Raw genomic sequence first — 18,321 nt, 5'->3', positions numbered from 1 at the left:
TCCGCCCGCCCGGCCGGCCGGTGCCGCGGGCGCTCATCCCGCCGCGCTGCTCGCTGCCGCGCGGGCGCGGAGGGGAAATCCCACCGCAACAGTCACCGCGGCCGCGGCTGCTGCTGAGTCACGGCCTGGGTTTCATCCCGCTCCTTTACCTCACGCTTCTTCATCTCTTCATCCCCCGCGCCGCCGCCCCCCGCCTGGCTGCCAGCTCCAGCAGCGCGGTGCCGGCGGCGATGCCCGCCCTGCTGCTGGGGGGAGAGGCTGCCCGGCGCTGCCTGGCCCCTCGCCGCTCGTCGCAGACCCACGCACGGACAGGGGCAGCCGGGCGCTTGAGCCATGATTGCCGCGGCTTTCCTGGTCCTGCTGAGACCCTACAGCATCCAGTGCGCCCTCTTCTTGCTCCTGCTGCTGCTGGGGACCATCGCCACGATTTTATTCTTCTGCTGCTGGCATCGCAGGCTGCAGAAAGGAAGGCATCCCATCAAATCCGTCTTTTCGGGTCGCTCAAGGAGCCGAGGTAAGAGACCCTGCTGGTACCCGAGAGTGGGGGGTAGGGTGGTGCTGTGTCTGTGCTCCCGGCCCATCTTATCCCATCCCATCCCGCGGTTTCTGCTGGCGGAGGCCCTCTCTGCCTCAGGTTAGCCGGGCAAAGGCTGTAAAGAATATCCATGCCGAGCCCAGGACTGCGGCAGCCTTGTCTCCACCCATCCCTTGGCGAAACCTGGGCCGGAGAGAGAAGCGAGGGGCTGGGAAGCCCCCCAGGCCTCCCTGGGCTCTCAAGTGCAGCAGAACTTTATGCTCAACTTCTTCTCGATTAATTAAATATAAATGCCGAGCGGAGCTGCCGGCTGCTCCGGGAGAGCCAGACCCCGTCCAAGGATATGCGCCAAAGGGCGAGCGAGTAAACAGAATCATTAGCCAGAGCGAAATCCGAGGTGGAGCTGGTGGAGCCTGTGTGTCTTTCTGCTTCTCTTCCAGATGCTGTCATGAGAACGCATCACTTTCGCTCTGAGGTAATTTATTTAGCACGCAATTTCAAGGTCAGAAGTTGTTCTCTTTACCTGAGTACATGTTGTCATGTTCTTTTGTCAATAAAATCATGTAGCAAACTTTTCATTTTGCATGAAATCTATAATGTCTTCCTTCATTTCTTGTTTATTTTTCCCCACACAAAGTGTGAGCTCTTCCTTCACATTACCCTAACCAGCCTGCTGATTCCTGTCATTTCCAAAGCAATTGGCTCCTTCAGGAAGAGCTGTGCCTGCTGTACGTGCCAGACCTCCCTCTGTCCAAAAAGTATCCCCGAGCCCAGTTACAGCCTGCATTGTCAATACATACAGCGCTAGTGGGTTTTGCCTGCAGAGCTTCCCCTTGCTCGCTTTGCCTCCAGCCCTCACCTGCGCCTCGCTGTTTGTCAGGGAAGTTGCCTGCCTAGCTTGGACGCTGCCGCGGGAGATCCAGGAAGGATCCAGATTACAAGCCTGCTCACGAGGCTCCTCATTTCATGACTGTATTCATAGTTCAGGGGAATCAGAACTCTTAGACGTCAGTGCTAAAAGTATAACGTGAAACCCAGTCACTTTCTAGGGATTCTGAATTAGAAGATAATTGCTGGGAAGATATGGAAAATAATACTTGATCTAGTATCTACTTTGTTTCCATGCTGCCTTGTAGAGCTCCTGTCTAGATATTTCTCTTGCCTGGCTTCCTGCTGTTGATTTAAGACATATCTTCATGGTATTGCCTCTTATTCTGGAAGCCTTGAGAGAGTTGTGCACAAAAATGACTTTTTGGGTTAGATTATTAGCATTCTTCTTTACCCGCTTGTGGGTGAGAAAATTACCCAATTTTCCCTACGTTTTCAGAAGTAGAAGTAGCGTGCATGTAATACATCTTTGTAACATGGTTCACATTGGCAATTTTCTTTAAACTCCTTACTATTTTGAAATTTGTATGCACTGTCACCAAAAGAAGACGATCTAGGGAGCATCCTATCTTTAACCCATGCAAAGTCTGATTTTGTTACTGACTGAACAGGGCTGCACTAAAACCAAGAAACAAACATGTCCCTTCATAAGTCAAAAGATTTTTTTCATTATGTAGCTCCTCCAATATGAAATACTTGGTTTCCACATAAAGTTATGTTACTCTTGAGACTAGGCAGAGGTGAAGTTTGATTTGTAGTGCCCTTTTAAAATTTATGTTGTCCTGTATGGTGAATCTTAAAAGGGAAATTTGCAAATTCACTAGTTTATTTTTATTACTCCAGCATGTGGTTATTTGCATATCACCCAGCTAGAAATAGACTAATTTAAAATATTTCATAGAAGTTTCCATTTACTGCAATGTGCTGGAATAAACCTGTAAGAACTGTTATATTCTCTCATAGTTTTCTACATTTCGTTTAGACAGGTTAACACCAGTGCTAATAGTCTAAACTGCCCTTTTAAGTAAGTGGTGTGGAGCTGATTTCCTCTTCACTATCTGATAATAGACTTTCAATTTATAAGAGAAAATGATGACTCAGTTTCCAGTTCTTTTTCAAGCAAAACCTTATTTTAATCAACCTAACTGAATTGATCAATAACAAATTGCAGGCATACACCCATGAAAATATTCGCAGCATTATCTGAAACAGAGTTAGACATTCTCATTCTATATCAGCACAAAACATTATGCGCTTCCAATTCCAATAACACGTTCATGAAAGCAAAGCATATAGGCTTTGCATAATCCCCATTTCTCTCCCCTCCCCACCCTCCCAAACAGCATAGCATCTCAACTTCAAGTTTTATACACAAGGTCCATCTGCTAGCTTCTACTATGCTCAGTTTGTCAGGTGCAGTGATAAGTGGCATTTCTTAGTGATAATAAAAGATAATGAAAATAGGCTGATAGTAAATAGGAGTGGGTTCAAATCTGACATAGATCACACGTGAACATGCAGGTGGTCTAGAGGCAGTGCACAGAGAATTATAATTGCCCTATCTACAGAGTGGTTGGCAATTCCTGCATGATTGGCTGTCTGCCAGGAAAGCCTTATATTTGGAAAAATAGATGTGTAGCAAATTTATGTTGAGATTCTTTGCCAGAGTGGCAGCTCTCGTGGTGCGTGCCTACATTGTCTTTGTCTATATGCAGTGAGGACTATTTAATTCCTTTCCTTTAGAACTGAATTCCACATTAAAAAAATTAGACCCCATACTATGGGAGAGTAAATACTAAATAGATTTGAGGATGTATTTATGATCCTTTTCAACTCTTCTGAAATATATATCCCACCAGTGAATTGAATCCACAAATAGTCCATTTTTGAAGGTCTTGATTTTGAATGTCTGTGCAAAAGAGACCTCACTTGGAGTATGGAGACCTCACTTGGAGTACTGTGTACAGTTCTGGTGTTCTCAACATAAAAAGGACATGGAACTGTTGGAATAAGTCCAGAGAAGGGCCACGAGGATGATCAGGGGGCTGGAGCACCTCCCGTATGAAGACAGGCTGAGAAAGTTGGGGCTGTTCAGCCTGGAGAAGAGAAGGCTGCGTGGAGACCTCATAGCAGCTTTCCAGTATCTGAAGGGGGCCTATAGGGATGCTGGGGAGGGCCTCTTCATTAGGGAGTGCAGTGATAGGACAAGGGGTAACAGGTTCAAACTTAAACAGGGAAGTTTAGGTTGGATATAAGGAGGAAGTTCTCTGCTGTGAGGGTGGTGAGGCATTGGAATGGGTTGCCCAAGGAAGTTGTGAATGCTCCATCGCTGTCGGTGTTCAAGGCCAGGTTGGACAGGGCCTTGAGTGACATCATTTAGTGTGAGGTGTCCCTGCCCATGGCAGGGGGGTTGGAATTGGATGATCTTAAGATCCCTTCCAACCCTAACCTATGATTCTAAAACATGCCTCGTTATTATATAGCAAAAGTCTATGCAGATATTCCGTATTTTAGATTGAACTTAAATGCTTGACCCCCTGCCTCAAAAAGAGGTAAGTTTGTGTGAATCATTAGGAATATGAAGTAGGTAAAATTCTATCTTTATTAGAGGTGCTTCATAACAGAAAAATGTACCAGCAAGAAGATGTGAGAGTTTACTGCGATAGTACAGCAGCCTCTTCATCTCCCCACTAATATTTATTTACTACCATCTGAAGTTTGTTAGGCCTATTCTTTAATACATTCTTTTTTATTGCAATTGTTTAAGTTCATTAGGACTATAACTGCTCTTAAGATTTCTCCATCCTCCAGGTACTGTAGGTACTCCATGAAGTCACATAGGAATCACACCCAGAATAGTTAATGTTTCTAATCCAAGGGAGACCTAGATATGCCATGGCTGTAAAAAGAAAACAAGTAAATTTCCAATGGCAATATTCATTGCTTACATGACAAATCAGACTTTGATGTAGCTGTTTGCACTAGTCTCTCTTTATTTTGAGAGTCAGTTGTTGAATGAAATGTCTGGGCTTGATGAAAACAGTGCATAACTTCATAAGAGTTTTATCAAAATAGGGACTATGATCCATTGTTGGTGGTATTATTATTATTGTTAATTATTTTTCCTTGTATATTCAAAAATGTGAATGTTATCAGTGATTCACTGACTTCTCATGCTTTCTGCAGAGTTGTGGTTTTTTTTTCAAGTATAGGAATTTTCTCTGAGTACTTTGGGGTTTGATGTATTTCAGTGTTTAGCGTCTTACACTTTACAAAGAGGTCAATGTCTTCTGTACCTTACAATTGAAAGGCATTGCTTAGTTTGTTTGTGTTGCCACTTCTCTCTGAATTAGTTTTCCTTATTGTCGAAACTTCAGCTTTCCTTATCATTGAAGCTTCAGATTATGTGAGATTTTTTTTTAACTTTCAATTAAAAAGGAAGTAAGCTTTTAGCCCTTAGGCTGGAAGGAATTAAACCAAATAGTATAATTCTCAAAATCTTTGGATTTGAGGTAAGAACTTGTGAAAAGGAAGTTTCTCATTTAGGATCTTGAACTGGTTTTATGAGATTGTGAAGGGACACTTGATGGGTTTTATACTATTTGGAAAAATCACTGGATTTATACATCTTTAGCCTGATTCTTTCCTCTGATTCTTTCCTTCAGTTTTCCTTTATCTTACCTTCTGAATTAGAAGTACTGTGATCTCAGGAACTGAAGGTATTGGTGTCAGTGGGTGGCCATGACTTGTATGGTATCTTTTTGTATTTATTTATTTTTGACTCATATATTTTGGGCAAGTTTCCTGTTAATGTTTCCACTGAGACCTACAGGTATAAACCTACTAGGAAGCAAATCCATAGAAGTTTTACAGTCCGCTGTAAGTCCTGACTTCATGTAACCCAGGTGCATGTCTGGTGGGACTAGGCACACCAGTAAGGCAAACAGGAGTTCACACTTTGTGGAAAGACTCTCTGGGAGGGCTGGCAGCTGTATTAACCACAGCTGTAGCAAAGGAATAACATTTGGTAATTTCAGTTTTGCAGACTCCATATTTTACTCTAAGTATACCAAACAGTCACTCACTAACTGAGTTATATATATACTCAGTCTATTGTTTTGACAAGGCTGGTAGTGAAATAGGTCAGCCAAGACTGATGACAATTTTTAAGAGCCAATGAATTTGCTAAATCATCCATTATGGTACAATGGATGTGAAGCTATCAACAGCAATATCTGGTAGATGTATATGTCGACTTTGCCAACAACTGATGCCCAGAAAAAGTGTTCATAAATTTATCCCTAAGCATACCTTTACCATAATCGTCCCCCTTCTGAGGCTGATTGTGAGACAGTTGCCTAAAAATAGTTCTAGACATCTTACAAAAAATAATGAAAAATCTTTGAAGAATTGCAACATAATTCATCCTGAGCATTGCAGTTATTTATAAACTGCTCCAGATATGTAGCGATCCAGTGAAAAGAGAAATTTGCAGACCCTCCAAGCTGAATTCTAGTCTCTCGTTTGATTGGAGGGAGTGCATTCAAGGAGCTACAGAAATGTACAGGACTAGCCAGAAAAATACATTAATTCACCTATTGAAAGGCTGTCTCATTGTCTTTGTGGAGCTGAATCAGCCTGAAAATATTTTACCTTTGTGTTCAACATGCTTTTCCCCCAGGATGTTTAAACTGTTTTTCCATTAACTGTCTAAGAGTTAAGGAACAGGTTCAAGGGAGAATAAATAAGAGACAAAAATAAATTGTTTTCTTAAATGTATGAAAACAATTATGAATTAATGCAGAGCTATAAATACAGTTTACACTGTAGAAGGACAACTCCTATCTATTTTTCTTAACATGTCCAGTAACGTGGCCTAGACAGTTCACCACACTGAGCTGTTAGATGGCAGACTAGGTACTGAGATTCTGCTTACTCTATGTTGTCTGCCCATCACTGTCAGTCAGCTTTATTCACTGCAGTGCTGCCTTTAGATAGTTTAGCAAGCATCACTCTATACTAAGAAACAGCCTGTTTGGCAGTTGTATCACAAAATATATGGCAATTCTCCAGTTGCTGCAGCAAGACCATTTGAGCTAACTCCGGAGGAGTTAATTTGGGTACCTTTACTCTCTACTATGGTGTAGTGTAGAAATGCCTGATATATTTCTATAGCCAGCTGGTTGCCTGCATCTGTATTCTAGCTTCCCACAGTCTGCAGAGCATTTAAATGCTGAGGGGATCTTCTTGGCTCCATCAGTCAACTGAGAAAGTACTGGCATCCTGTCATGGTCCACATCAGTAGTAAGGTCTTGATAGACTGCATGGTGAGACCTGCATTATAAGTGAACATATCCTCAGAGTTCTCTAGCAGGATAGGGACAACCACTGCATATAGATCTAGTACATAATAAAAGTTATTCTTCCTATTTAGTTTCCCATTAATGCAGTTAATGTCAACAACCTCCTAGCTATCATCTAAGGATTTACACATGCAGGATTCTCAGTATGTACTGTTATCTCTAGAAATGTGTGGTTTAGATGAGGTTTCAGCTCTGGTGGTTGTATGCTGGTTATAGTGCATGTTCCTTATGCATGTCAGCAGCTGCTTGCCAGCAAGCAGAACTCTGACTTCAGGGGGAATGCAGGTGGAGTGTGCCTTGTTGCCATCCATTTGTTAGCAGCCACGTTATACACATGTACAGAATGAGAATGTCTAGCTACTGGTTTTAGATGAAACTAACCTCAGGTTGAAACTGAATTAAAACAGCTTAGGTCATACTTGTGGTGAGCACATGTATTACCACATCTGCTGTAGAAACTGTTTTTATACAGACAGAAAGGATCATGCAGGGGTCCATAAATCACATACAACTCAGGAAAAAGTCACCATCTACATTGATTTCTAGTTGCTGTGGTTAGATTATTAGGGTGACAGATCAGATTGTGGATGCCCCATCAGAAACTGCTCAGCTCTTTAGGCTGAGGGTATTAAATGAAAGAAGAGGGTAGTATGACCCTGGGGGCTGTTTTTGCTCCTGGGCTGTTACATTCATTTGCCCAGGGCATGGAAACACTACACTCTCTTCCACTCCCAGGCTTTTTTAAGGAGGCATGTTTTGATGTGCTATGGAAGAACCACACAGAGCACAGAGGGAAGTTATCTTGCTGTTTCCATGCAGGATCCTATTCAGCTGAGCTGGGCCCATTGGGCCTGGCCATGTAAAATGTGAGCAGCTACCATCCAAAGCTGTGACCTCTCCAGCTGCCCCCTGTACTCAGCAGCCTGGGGAGGTCTTGGGCTCTAAGGAAGGTGTGTTTGGGCCCCTCCAGCTCCTCCAGGCAAGGGCTCAGGACTGTGTGGCAGAGATCCTTAAGCAGGTCATCAGGCCCACAGCTGATACAGCTGATCTTCACCTAGTGCTAGCAAAGCTGGCTTGGTTTTGGTCTGATGGCTTGTGCTTCTAGCTCCCCTCCCTGCAAGTCTGGGTACCTGTTATCTGGGTACTTCTGCCATCAAAAGTGTCTGAGCCCCTGCTGTGCTCCCTTGTGCCCTACTGTCTTGCATCAAGGACAGTCAGAGGTTTCCTGTTCCTGACTCATCAGTGGAAATGAAACATGAGTTACGGCTCAAGTGTGAAAACACTACATCAGCTATGGAAACTAACTGTGGTTGACATTTGGGCAAAGACACGTTTCTTGCAAGTTGTGCCAATGTCCTTATTGCCCCTGTCCACTCAGCTGCTTAAATCTAGCACTTGTCTTCAGGATGGCAGTGTGAACAGTGCAGACTGGAAGTGAAACACAGTTCTTATAAGGCTTAATTTATGATTGTCTAAATTGATAGCTAGCTAACTATACTGAAATACATAATCACAGCAAACTGAGGTATTGTATTTATTTTCTTCCTTTGTTCTAGAGAGAACAAAATGATACAACTAGGTCAAGGCACCTAATCTGGTGCCGCTACCTTCCTGCATGTAAAGTACAGCAGGAGCTGGAAAGTGACTTTGCAGAAACAGCATCCTCTTATACAGCATTATAAACTCTCTGTAGGCATTTACAGTTTTAGTCTGTAGAGCTACTCAGCTGACCTGGTGTAGGTGTCTGCTTCAGGATGAGCTGAAAGGGGTCTTCAGGCCTCACTGAATATATCCACTAAATCTGTCATTGGCTACAACAGGAGCTCAGAATAGTTGCTTCTGGAGAGACCCATTCAGATCTATTGTTGGTATCTGAATCTAGGCATCTTAATAGGTATCTGAATTCCACCCTAGGTATCTTTTTTTTTAAATATATGCCTGTTAAGTCTCTCATCAGTTTTGTATCTGTTTTATGCTTGACAAACTGCAGATTGATCTTCACGCGCTGTGGTGGCATAAATTGTATTACCAGTTTGTGCTTCAAACAAACACCCTGCGCAGAGGAGAGTAATTTATTTGTACCAGATATCAGGCAACACTTGCATGGTTTAGCAATCTGCGCACTTATTTCTTATTCTCCTCCTTATTTTTTTTTTAATATTGAAAGTTAATTCCTTATGGCAGATTTTTGATGTATACTGTACACTGCCCTAGCTGAGGAAAAGTGATGAGATGGAGAAAAGAGGAAGCAGGGGTTTAATAGGGACATGCTTGGAGAGTGTGCTAGTGCATTCTAAATTAAACTTTCCCTTGCAGACCACTGATTAAGCAGTACTTGGATTTATTTTTGTTCTTAAATAATTGTTTAGTTTCTACAGAAGGCTTGCAGTGCCCTGAGGTAATGGTGGAAGGAACTGGGACAAGCCATTGCAAAGGCAAGGCAGCTGTGGAAGGCTGCAAGCCTTCTTGTCAGAGAACGATAGAACTGCTTGGAGAACAGGCCAGCTTCTGTGATTTATAGATTTAGACAGGAAAGAGTATTTAAAGGGTATCTTGAAGCATGACTGGACACGCTATTCAGCTATTTGCTTACGCATCCTCAGATTTTTCCAGTGTTACAGCCTACCTGCTTTGATAGGAAAATCCAAACATTGTGTAAACCAGCAGTGTAATGCAGCATGGGTTCTTAAAAACTGTATTCTAAATTCACATGTAAACCCTAGGTTCACTTGGGGGCCCACTTAGGAAGTGGAAAGCAGGTTATTGATGACGTATTTCCTGAACTCAGTTGGAAAAGTAATCTTGTGCAGGTTATATAAAAACCAATTGCTGTTAATCCCTTTGAACATGTGGACTTATCTTGGAATACGACACATGCCAAGTCACAGGCTTCAGTATCTGAGAAATGGTTCCAGCACTGCTTAGAGTTTAGGTTTTAGAAGATAAGAATAATATCTCCTAAAATAAACATACAGCATGCAAAGCAGCATCAGTGAAAGCTTGTTAATGAGGGAGTGGAATGAGAAATTGCATGTAAAAATCTTACATATGATGTTTTAAACCTTGATTCAGATCTTTTTAGGAGTAACCCTTAGGTAAGATTAAAAAAAACCACCAAAATCAAAAAGCCAAGAGAACCATACAAACAAGAGAAAAAAAAAAAAAAAAAAAAGGAAAAGTTGCAGTCTGTGTTTTGAGACTTGACAGAATCAGGAAAGAGCAGATGTTGTTGCATCCTCCTTGTACATTTGTGAAGTAATATGCTGTATGAGTATAGGTAATCTTCCTGCTAAGACCTAGCTTTAATTAGCAATCTTTACTATTAAAGAGGATGTATAAGTAGCTGGAGGACTGAAGTTGAATCCTGGATTTTGGGTTGAACTTGCAGAACTGGCAATTAAATAAATGTTCTGGGGTTTTATTTGCTTCTTTGTAAGCTAAGGATATTTGGGATGGAAGTCACTATAGGAGAAGAAGGGAAATAATTCAGTCTTGGTCACTTTTCAATTTAGAACTGTTTGTACAATACAGATGCACATATATATGTTTATATGTGCAGCAGGAAGGCTCTTAAATTTCTCTCCTTCAGCATGCCAGGGGAATTTGATACAATAAAGTTGCTTAATTGAACCTGCCTTTCTAGTTCAAGTAGGTACCTCAACTATAGGGTTTAATACTATTTCAGCCTGTCTGCAAAACAGCTGAGAATCCAGCATTCTGAGAATGAACAAGTTACCTGACTGGGTTTAAACCACGACAATACTACACATACTTATGCTTCCAGGCCCTAAGGTGTTGTAGGTTGCATATACTTTCATGCATACACAACCACTGCCAAAAACCTTAAAACCAAGCACACAAAGTTGGATATTCTGTCTGAGCTCCCTTTGGCTTCAATATTCATTAGTGCATCCGCAAAAGTGCATTTAATCTATGGGACTCACTCAAGTATCTGTAAAGACTCTGCAAACACAGTTGAGTTCTGCTGTCATTCCTCCAGTTGTGTTGAATTGTGTCTTACTGCTAGCTAGCACTTCTTCTGTGGTTTGCTGAAGTTCTGCCAGAGTGCAAACTGGGCTGCAGTCCAGTCCACTGATGTTAATGCAAAGATTTCTGTTGACTTCAGCTGGACATCAGATAATGCACTCTTACTTCTCTTGAAGTTAGTGTTTAGTGGTTCTGAAAACACATACTGGCTGGAAGGGCTGAATTCCAAGATCAGAATTCTGACACTCAATATAGTCTACATAAAATAACACACTGGAAAAAATTAAGAATGTATATGGTTTCTTACAAAGCATAAAAATAATAATGTATGATGAAGGCAGTAGGGGTATAGAAACTAGAATGGAGAAGGAGAGGATCTGGTGAAATAATACAATCATACACTGAAAGAATGGAGGAGTCAAAGACTCATGTCACTAAAGCAATAATGCACACATGGGATAGCAAAGATGTGTTCATATGGTGCTACTAAAGTATCAGTCAAAAAATTAGGAAGAAATACACAAAAACTAAGACCGTGAAAGAAAAAGGTTCAACAGATTATCCAAAATTTTCTTGTCTGTAAATGACAGACAAGGTTTTAGGAAGTTTCAAAATTCTGTTTATTGTATTAATGAACGGGCTAGGAATGGGAATAGGCAAAAATATAACAAGGACTGCAGATCATGACGTACTTGGTTATCAAATACCAGACCATACTAAAGAAATTCTGAAGAATGGGGCAGATGAACACACATGATGTTCATAAGTGCAAGGCCGGGGTATGTTATAGAGAAAAGTTGTTTCTCCATTTTATTAATATTTAAGTATATGGTCTCCAGAAAGGGCCTTTTGAATTACTTTTGGCAATTCAGTGAAAACCTGGGATGGACAATATTTAAATAGAAAGAAAAAAATGTTCTGCTATTATATAAATGAGCAGCACACATTTAGAAGAGTACTGTGGTGAATTACAGGGGTCCAGTAAGAGTGATGTCTGAATAAGGACAAAAAAAAAAAAAAGAGATACTGGAAAAGACTGGAATTATTTCATGTAGGAGGAAAATAAGAGGAAATCTGATGATAAATATACATGGAATGATGACTATTGTACTGAAGGCAGATCAAAACCTAGTCGTCGTGGGTCTGATACATCCTGTCGTATTTTGAATACTTACAGTATAGATGTCTACAAGTGAAGTAATTGGCTTGGGTCCCCTTTATGGCCAGTGGAGAGTAATAGATGCCATTAGGGAATGATTCATCTGACTGCAGTGGCTTGAAAAGGAAGCCAGAGAGTGGTGGTCTGCTGAGCTTCAGTCAGAGCAATCCCATGCTGTGTTTCTAGACACAAGAAATCAGTCACTGAATCAGAGGTGTGAAGTTCAAACTTGGCTGGATAAGAAGGTATTTTTTTTTACAAGACCCCTTACTGTGGAAGTCATTTTACACAGCCAGTTGGTTGTGTGCTCTGGCATGCAGCATCCAGGCTTTGCAAAATTCACTGTTGGTTTGTCTTTAAGGGTAAACATAACAGGTCCTTTCCTTATTACCACAATTCCTGAGAAAAAACCCAAGAAAACCTTTCAGAGAAGACTTAAAAGGATGAATTTAATCTAAAAGAGGGTGATCTCCCCAGCCTCCTTCCACAGGCAGAAAACCTCCCTTGAGAGAGGTGAACTAGGCTTTGGCCCTGATCTAGCCTCCAGAGACACCTCTCTATTCCTGCTGACTGTAGAGTATAACTAGGAAGATCAGTATTTGTGGATTCAAACAGACTCTAAACTGGAAGGATGCACATGAATGCTTTGGGAGAGAAGACAATCCCAGTTTCAGTTTGCCTCGTCTTCCTCTGTGATACCTAAAACTGCTTCTGGTGGTCATCCGAGTTGTTTCTTTAAGGAAAAATACTTTGTAGTGTAAATATTTATGCAGTTATTTTAGTATTTCAAAGACAGATTGTCTAAAAATATGTATTTGAAGTCTTGTTTGGTTTGCCTTGTTTCAGAATTTTACAGGCATAAAAATGAGTCAGAAAGTACGGTCTAGGAATGAGCAACTCCTTCTCAGTGCCAAGAACGAGAAAAGATCTGTCATTGTCCAGTGACACAGCATTCACATGATACTGGAAACTACAGATTGCTTAACAGTGTTAGAGCAACCTCACTGAGTTGCTTGTGTGATTCAAAAATCTCTAGTGTTTTCTCAGTGATTTGGTCTCAGGTGGTGTACTGTGCCTCCCTGAGTATTTTGTAATAGTTTTCTGCTCTTTGTGCATTGATTTAACCTCTAAAGCAGATATTTGTGCAATTTTTGCCTTTTAAAAATTTTTGATTGCTGTATTAATCTGGTAAGTTTTCAATTTTGGGTTCAAATGCAGGATAAATAACACAGCTGACACAAGAAGCATCTATTCATTCCATTGTTGAGAAGGCACTGCTGGTCATTCTAGTTTTGCACTGAGGGCAGAAGCAGCAGCTTTTGACTACCAAATGTTTGATTACCAAATTGTGACATTTTCCAGATTTAGGTTTTTGCTCTGGCAAAGTCTTACTGCAGGGATGAGTAAGCATTTTGGGTTTTGGTCTCAGGACTCTGCCCTTGTAACATCTTTGTTGATATGGAATTAATTTTCCACCTGAAATCATGATCCTCTGCCTTTATTGCATTATAATCCTCCCAAGAGCAACCATTTGTGATACTGTGGGCAGATTATGACTTCAAGTGAAGAATAAGCTTCAGCAAACAGAAGCAGATGAGCTCTTAAAGAGATAAAGATCCCATTTTCTTGCTATTAATAAACAACAAAAGTGAAAAAATATATAAACTACAAAGGAGAAGCACTGTGTATAAAGAGACTTTTTCTGGAAGTTGTGACTTTTTCATATTGAAACGTAATAATCAGTAAACCTTCAAGTATTTTGAGGTGCAGTTACTCAGTGAGACAGACCCACATACTTGAATCCCTATTTGGCATGCATTTCTAAGCACTTTTAGAGCTGCTTAGCTTCTACCAAATTCTTCTGTTACATAAACATGCTTTCCCAAAAAGTTTTATCCAGCTAATGGGGATGGGAGTATGGTGAGGGAGCAGCTGCAGCACAGGATATATATCCAGGCTTCAGCCAGTAGCCATCATCTGTAAATGAATCATAATGCATTTGATGTGTAGAAATCACTTCTGAATTCTGAACTCGGAATAGATTTGCTGGGTATTTTGGTCTCCTAAAGAATATCTTCTTTTACTATGGAATAATCCCAGATGCACGCTAATATTTTTTGTGAAAGAAAATTCCCACAAGAAGTAAGCTCTGTAATAGCAGGCTCTCCGTGTTGAATTTTTCCCGTCATCCTGAATAGGCCTAGTATCATGTTGAATGATACGTTTTAAGCATGTGTTAGGATTTCACAGTGTAGAAAGAAAATGTGGCAATAAGTTTTCCCATTGCAATAGTGTGGCAGAGTATCTGTCTCACAGAGTTACATCTCTGAATGTTTAGAGGTCTTCCTAAACCCGCGCAGGTCTGCTGGCTTCAGTGGCTTCCATTATGCTGCTTGTGTCAGCTGATACGGACAAGGTCCTGCTTCAATTAAGATACAGGGAGTTGAAGTCTGGCCATACCTGTAGTCTGAATGACTATTGCTTCAGTAGAATAGGAGGCATGAGACAAAAGGGTTCAGGAACTTTTGGCCGTATCTTTCCATCCTATGTATTTTGTAGCCGTGATGCGCCACGTACATGAACTCCCCAGGTGGACTAAGCAGAGTTGGGCTCTATTACTGTCCCTCCTATCCAGTGTTCAGGAGTAGAAGGTTGTTACCTGAAAGTTACTTCACCTTTGCACTTCAACCTTTTCACATCATCTGTTGCATGCAAATGTCTATCTGTAGTAATTATTAGCATGTGTATGTAAATACATGTTTGTGTGTTTTGGCTCTTTAGGAGTCTGTTTACTTAATGGAGCACACCTTTAAATAATGAAAATAGCTGCATGTCTCTCAGAGTGTCCAGAACAGACTGCATTCTCTCCCCTTGCAGTTTCATGAACGTTACAGGAGTAAATCCAGTTTAGTCAGAGCCATACATCTGAATTTTGATTGCTTCAATTTACCAATGTAACAACATTTTAGCATAACCTTTTTCTGCTGATTTCCCAATTAAAACAAAACAAAAAAAAGCCAAAAGAAAACACACAAAAAAACAAAAGCTAAGAGTAGGGTGAAAAAAGAACAGCAGGTTTATATGGAAATGTATTGCTCCCACTAGTTTTGAGCTGGCAAGAACTCAGGGTATTTAGATTCATAGCATACATTTCTGCAGTTTTAGCTAAAATCTCCCCTGGTAGAAGCTTGCTTCTTTATATGGATGAGCCATTTCTGGGTGCTGGGTTTGTGGCATAAGGACTTCAGCAGACATATGGCAGTGTTCAAAGCCAGGTTGGATGGAGACTTGGGTGAGAGGGTTTAATGTGTGGTGTCCCTGCCCATGGCAGGGGGGTTGGAACTAGATGATCTTAAGGTCCTTTCCAACCCTAACTATTCTATGATTCTATGATTTTATTAGAAAAATAAAAGAAGGTAGAAAATTAGGAATTGTTGCATCTATTCTTGCTTTTGAAAGGGAGTAGAGTCCTTAAACTGCAGACTGTCATGAAGGACATAGATTTGGCTCACTTATTCTGAAGGCTAATGTGACTAAGTGAATGAAGTTCTTATTTACAACCTGGCCAAATTTGATATCAGCTAACATTTTATCCCGTACAAATGACGCATGGCAGGCTGGTGCACGCTCATGAGGGGGACTCAGTGAAATGAGAGAATGCTCCTTGTAAATGCTCTGCAGGTAGCAATAGCAGGCTAGCATTATACATGTTGCCATTAAAGGAATTAAATTCTGTAGGGCTATGAGACATTCTGGATTATGAGACTTTCACTGCAAGCCTCTAAAAAGCGTTTGTGAAGGGCAGCTTTTCCTGAGTTTATTAATTTGGCCAAATATACATGTATATCTCAGATGGCAGAGAAGGGCAGCATTCTGTCTTAATTATTTATTCCAAATGGTAAAGTCTCCCTTCATATCTAGCAGCATTAGAACTCTTAACAAGAACCATTAGTCATCATTAAGTGTTGCCAGCTACCAATTTTTCTCTGGTTTCATTCTCAGGAAAAAATGCACCTTTTCCAGCTCATGCTCCCTAAAACAATTTCTCTTGAGGCCAAGAATTAACCTGGAAAATTTTAATTATAAATTTTTAATTAGAACTGTTTAGTAATAAATAACTAAAAGCATGAGTTTATAAAGAAAAGCAAACGAGTTACTCTTACTATCTGTGTCAATAACACATATAATTGAGAAACAGAAAACAAATGTGATATTAATGGCACTTGGCAACATCTCTTTATTGTTACATGCAGTTTGTATAGATAGTATATAAATTTAGGATGAGCATGCTTGTAACTTAAGTTGTTATTACCATCCTATGTGATTTTTCTGTTGTTACACAGCTTCATTCTGGGAGATGTTAAACACAATGATTGCTTTTTCTGTTACAGGGCTTTAGGTCAAGTCCTCGTCATGCTAGAAGACGTGTAGCACCTCGCCTTGAGGAAACACAACCCATAGTGGAAGCTCATCACCTAAGTGAGCAGGAAACTTCTGTAAGAAAAAGAAAAATCAAGAAAAGCAGCCGAGTTCAGCCAGAATTTTATCATTCTGTTCAAGTTACCCCGACTCGAAAACCTGTAAGTATTCTACCCTGAGGGATAAACAGCACTCAAAGAGTATAATAGAGGCATGTAATATAATTCTAACTTTTTGGCCATCCATATTCTCTTCCTCAATTTATAAAACTTTTCAGTTCTCATGTTCAGTGAATCTATATATAAATTTGTTAGTCTGTATTTAATGCTGACGCATAACTTTAAAAATAATCTAGTTCTGAAGAAGGGTTTTTGAATTTTGGTTTTTGTCTACTATTCAGTCTTTATTCAATATTCCTATAAGAATATTGAATATTTAACCTGATAGTCTTATAGGGACGTGACTTAACAGGTTTTTATAGAACATGTGCATGTTACCGAAATTCCTCACTCAGATTTATCAGATATTCTATGTACTGAACCAAATTGATATTAAAACTCATTACTAGATACAATTTTGAGGTCTCTTCTACTTTATACAGTATTTATGATCTTTCTGCTTAACAAAGCTTGTATCAAGTCTCATCATTCTTTGCTCCTCAGCTTGATCGACACATAGAATCATAGAATCATAGAATAGTTAGGGTTGGAAAGGACCTTAAGATCATCTAGTTCCAACCCCCCTGCCGTGGGCAGGGACACCTTACACTAAATCATATCACCCAAGGCCTCGTCCAGCCTGGTCTTGAACACTGCCAGGGATGGAGCATCACAACCTCCCTGGACAACCTATTCCAGTGCCTCACCATCCTAACAGGGAAGAATTTCCTTCTTATATCCAACCTAAACTTCCCCTGTTTAAGTTTTAACCCATTACCCCTTGTCCTATCACTACAGTCTCTAATGAAGAGTCCCTCCCCAGCATCCCTGTAGGCCCCCTTCAGATACTGGAAGGCTGCTATGAGGTCTCCACGCAGCCTTCTCTTCTCCAGGATGAACAGCCCCAACTTCCTCAGCCTATCTTCATCCGAGAGGTGCTCCAGTCCCCTGATCATCCTCGTGGCCCTTCTCTGGACTTGTTCCAACAGTTCCATGTCCTTTTTATGTTGAGGACACCAGAACTGCACAGTATCACAGTATCACAGTATGTTAGAGATTGGAAGGGACCTCGAAAGATCATCTAGTCCAATCCCCCTGCCGGAGCAGGAACACCTAGATAATGTTACACAGGAATGCGTCCAGGCAGGTTTTGAATGTCTCCAGGGAAGGAGACTCCACAACCTCCCTGGGCAGCCTGTTCCAGTGTTCTGTCACCCTCACTGAGAAGAAGTTTCTTCTCAAGTTTAAGTGGAACCTCTTGTGTTCCAGTTTGTACCCATTACCCCTTGTCCTATCATTGTTTGCCACTGAGTAGAGCCTGGCTCCATCCTCGTGACACTCCCCCTTTATATATTTATAGACACTTATAAGGTCACCCCTCAGTCTCCTCTTCTCCAAACTATAGAGACCCAGCTCCCTCAGTCTTTCCTCATAAGGGAGATGCTCCACTCCCTTAATCATCTTCGTTGCCCTGCGCTGGACTCTCTCCAGCAGCTCCCTGTCCTTCTTGAACTGAGGGGCCCAGAACTGGACACAGTACTCCAGATGCGGTCTCACCAGGGCAGAGTAGAGGGGAAGGAGGACCTCTCTCGACCTACTAACCACCCCCTTCTAATACACCCCAGGATGCCATTGGCCTTCTTAGCCACAAGGGCACAGTGTTGGCTCATGGTCATCCTGTCGTCCACTAGGACCCCCAGGTCCCTCTCCCCTACACTGCTCTCTAACAGGTCGTTCCCCAACCTATACTGGAACCTGGGGTTGTTCCTGCCCAGATGCAGGACTCTACACTTCCCCTTGTTATATTTCATC

At 41.2% G+C, this 18,321-nt stretch overlaps 1 protein-coding gene across 6 annotated transcripts in view; it reads left to right on the top strand.

Annotated features, from left to right (window-relative positions):
• The first annotated feature begins 11 nt into the window (after nt 1-11).
• Nucleotides 12-18,321, top strand: part of DST (dystonin) — a 296,528-nt gene continuing 278,218 nt past the window's right edge. For 4 of the 6 annotated variants that reach the window (XM_057414089.1, XM_057414088.1, XM_057414087.1 and 1 more), the window contains exons 1-3: nt 14-514; nt 976-1,037; nt 16,324-16,512. In XM_057414089.1, coding sequence (XP_057270072.1) covers nt 334-514; nt 976-1,037; nt 16,324-16,512 — 432 coding nt within the window. In that variant the 5' untranslated portion in view covers nt 14-333. Of the gene's footprint in view, nt 515-975; nt 1,038-16,323; nt 16,513-18,321 lie in introns of all 6 variants that reach the window. The other 2 variants (XM_057414085.1, XM_057414090.1) reach the window with 2 other exon arrangements.

The sequence above is a fragment of the Pezoporus wallicus genome, unplaced genomic scaffold (assembly GCF_028554395.1).
Source record: "Pezoporus wallicus isolate ANWC-B61680 ecotype Strahan unplaced genomic scaffold, APGP_CSIRO_Pwel_v1 contig_6428, whole genome shotgun sequence".
Lineage (NCBI taxonomy): Eukaryota > Metazoa > Chordata > Aves > Psittaciformes > Psittacidae > Pezoporus > Pezoporus wallicus.
Note: the sequence above shows the minus strand (reverse complement) of the source record. Positions and strands in the feature narration are given on the sequence as shown.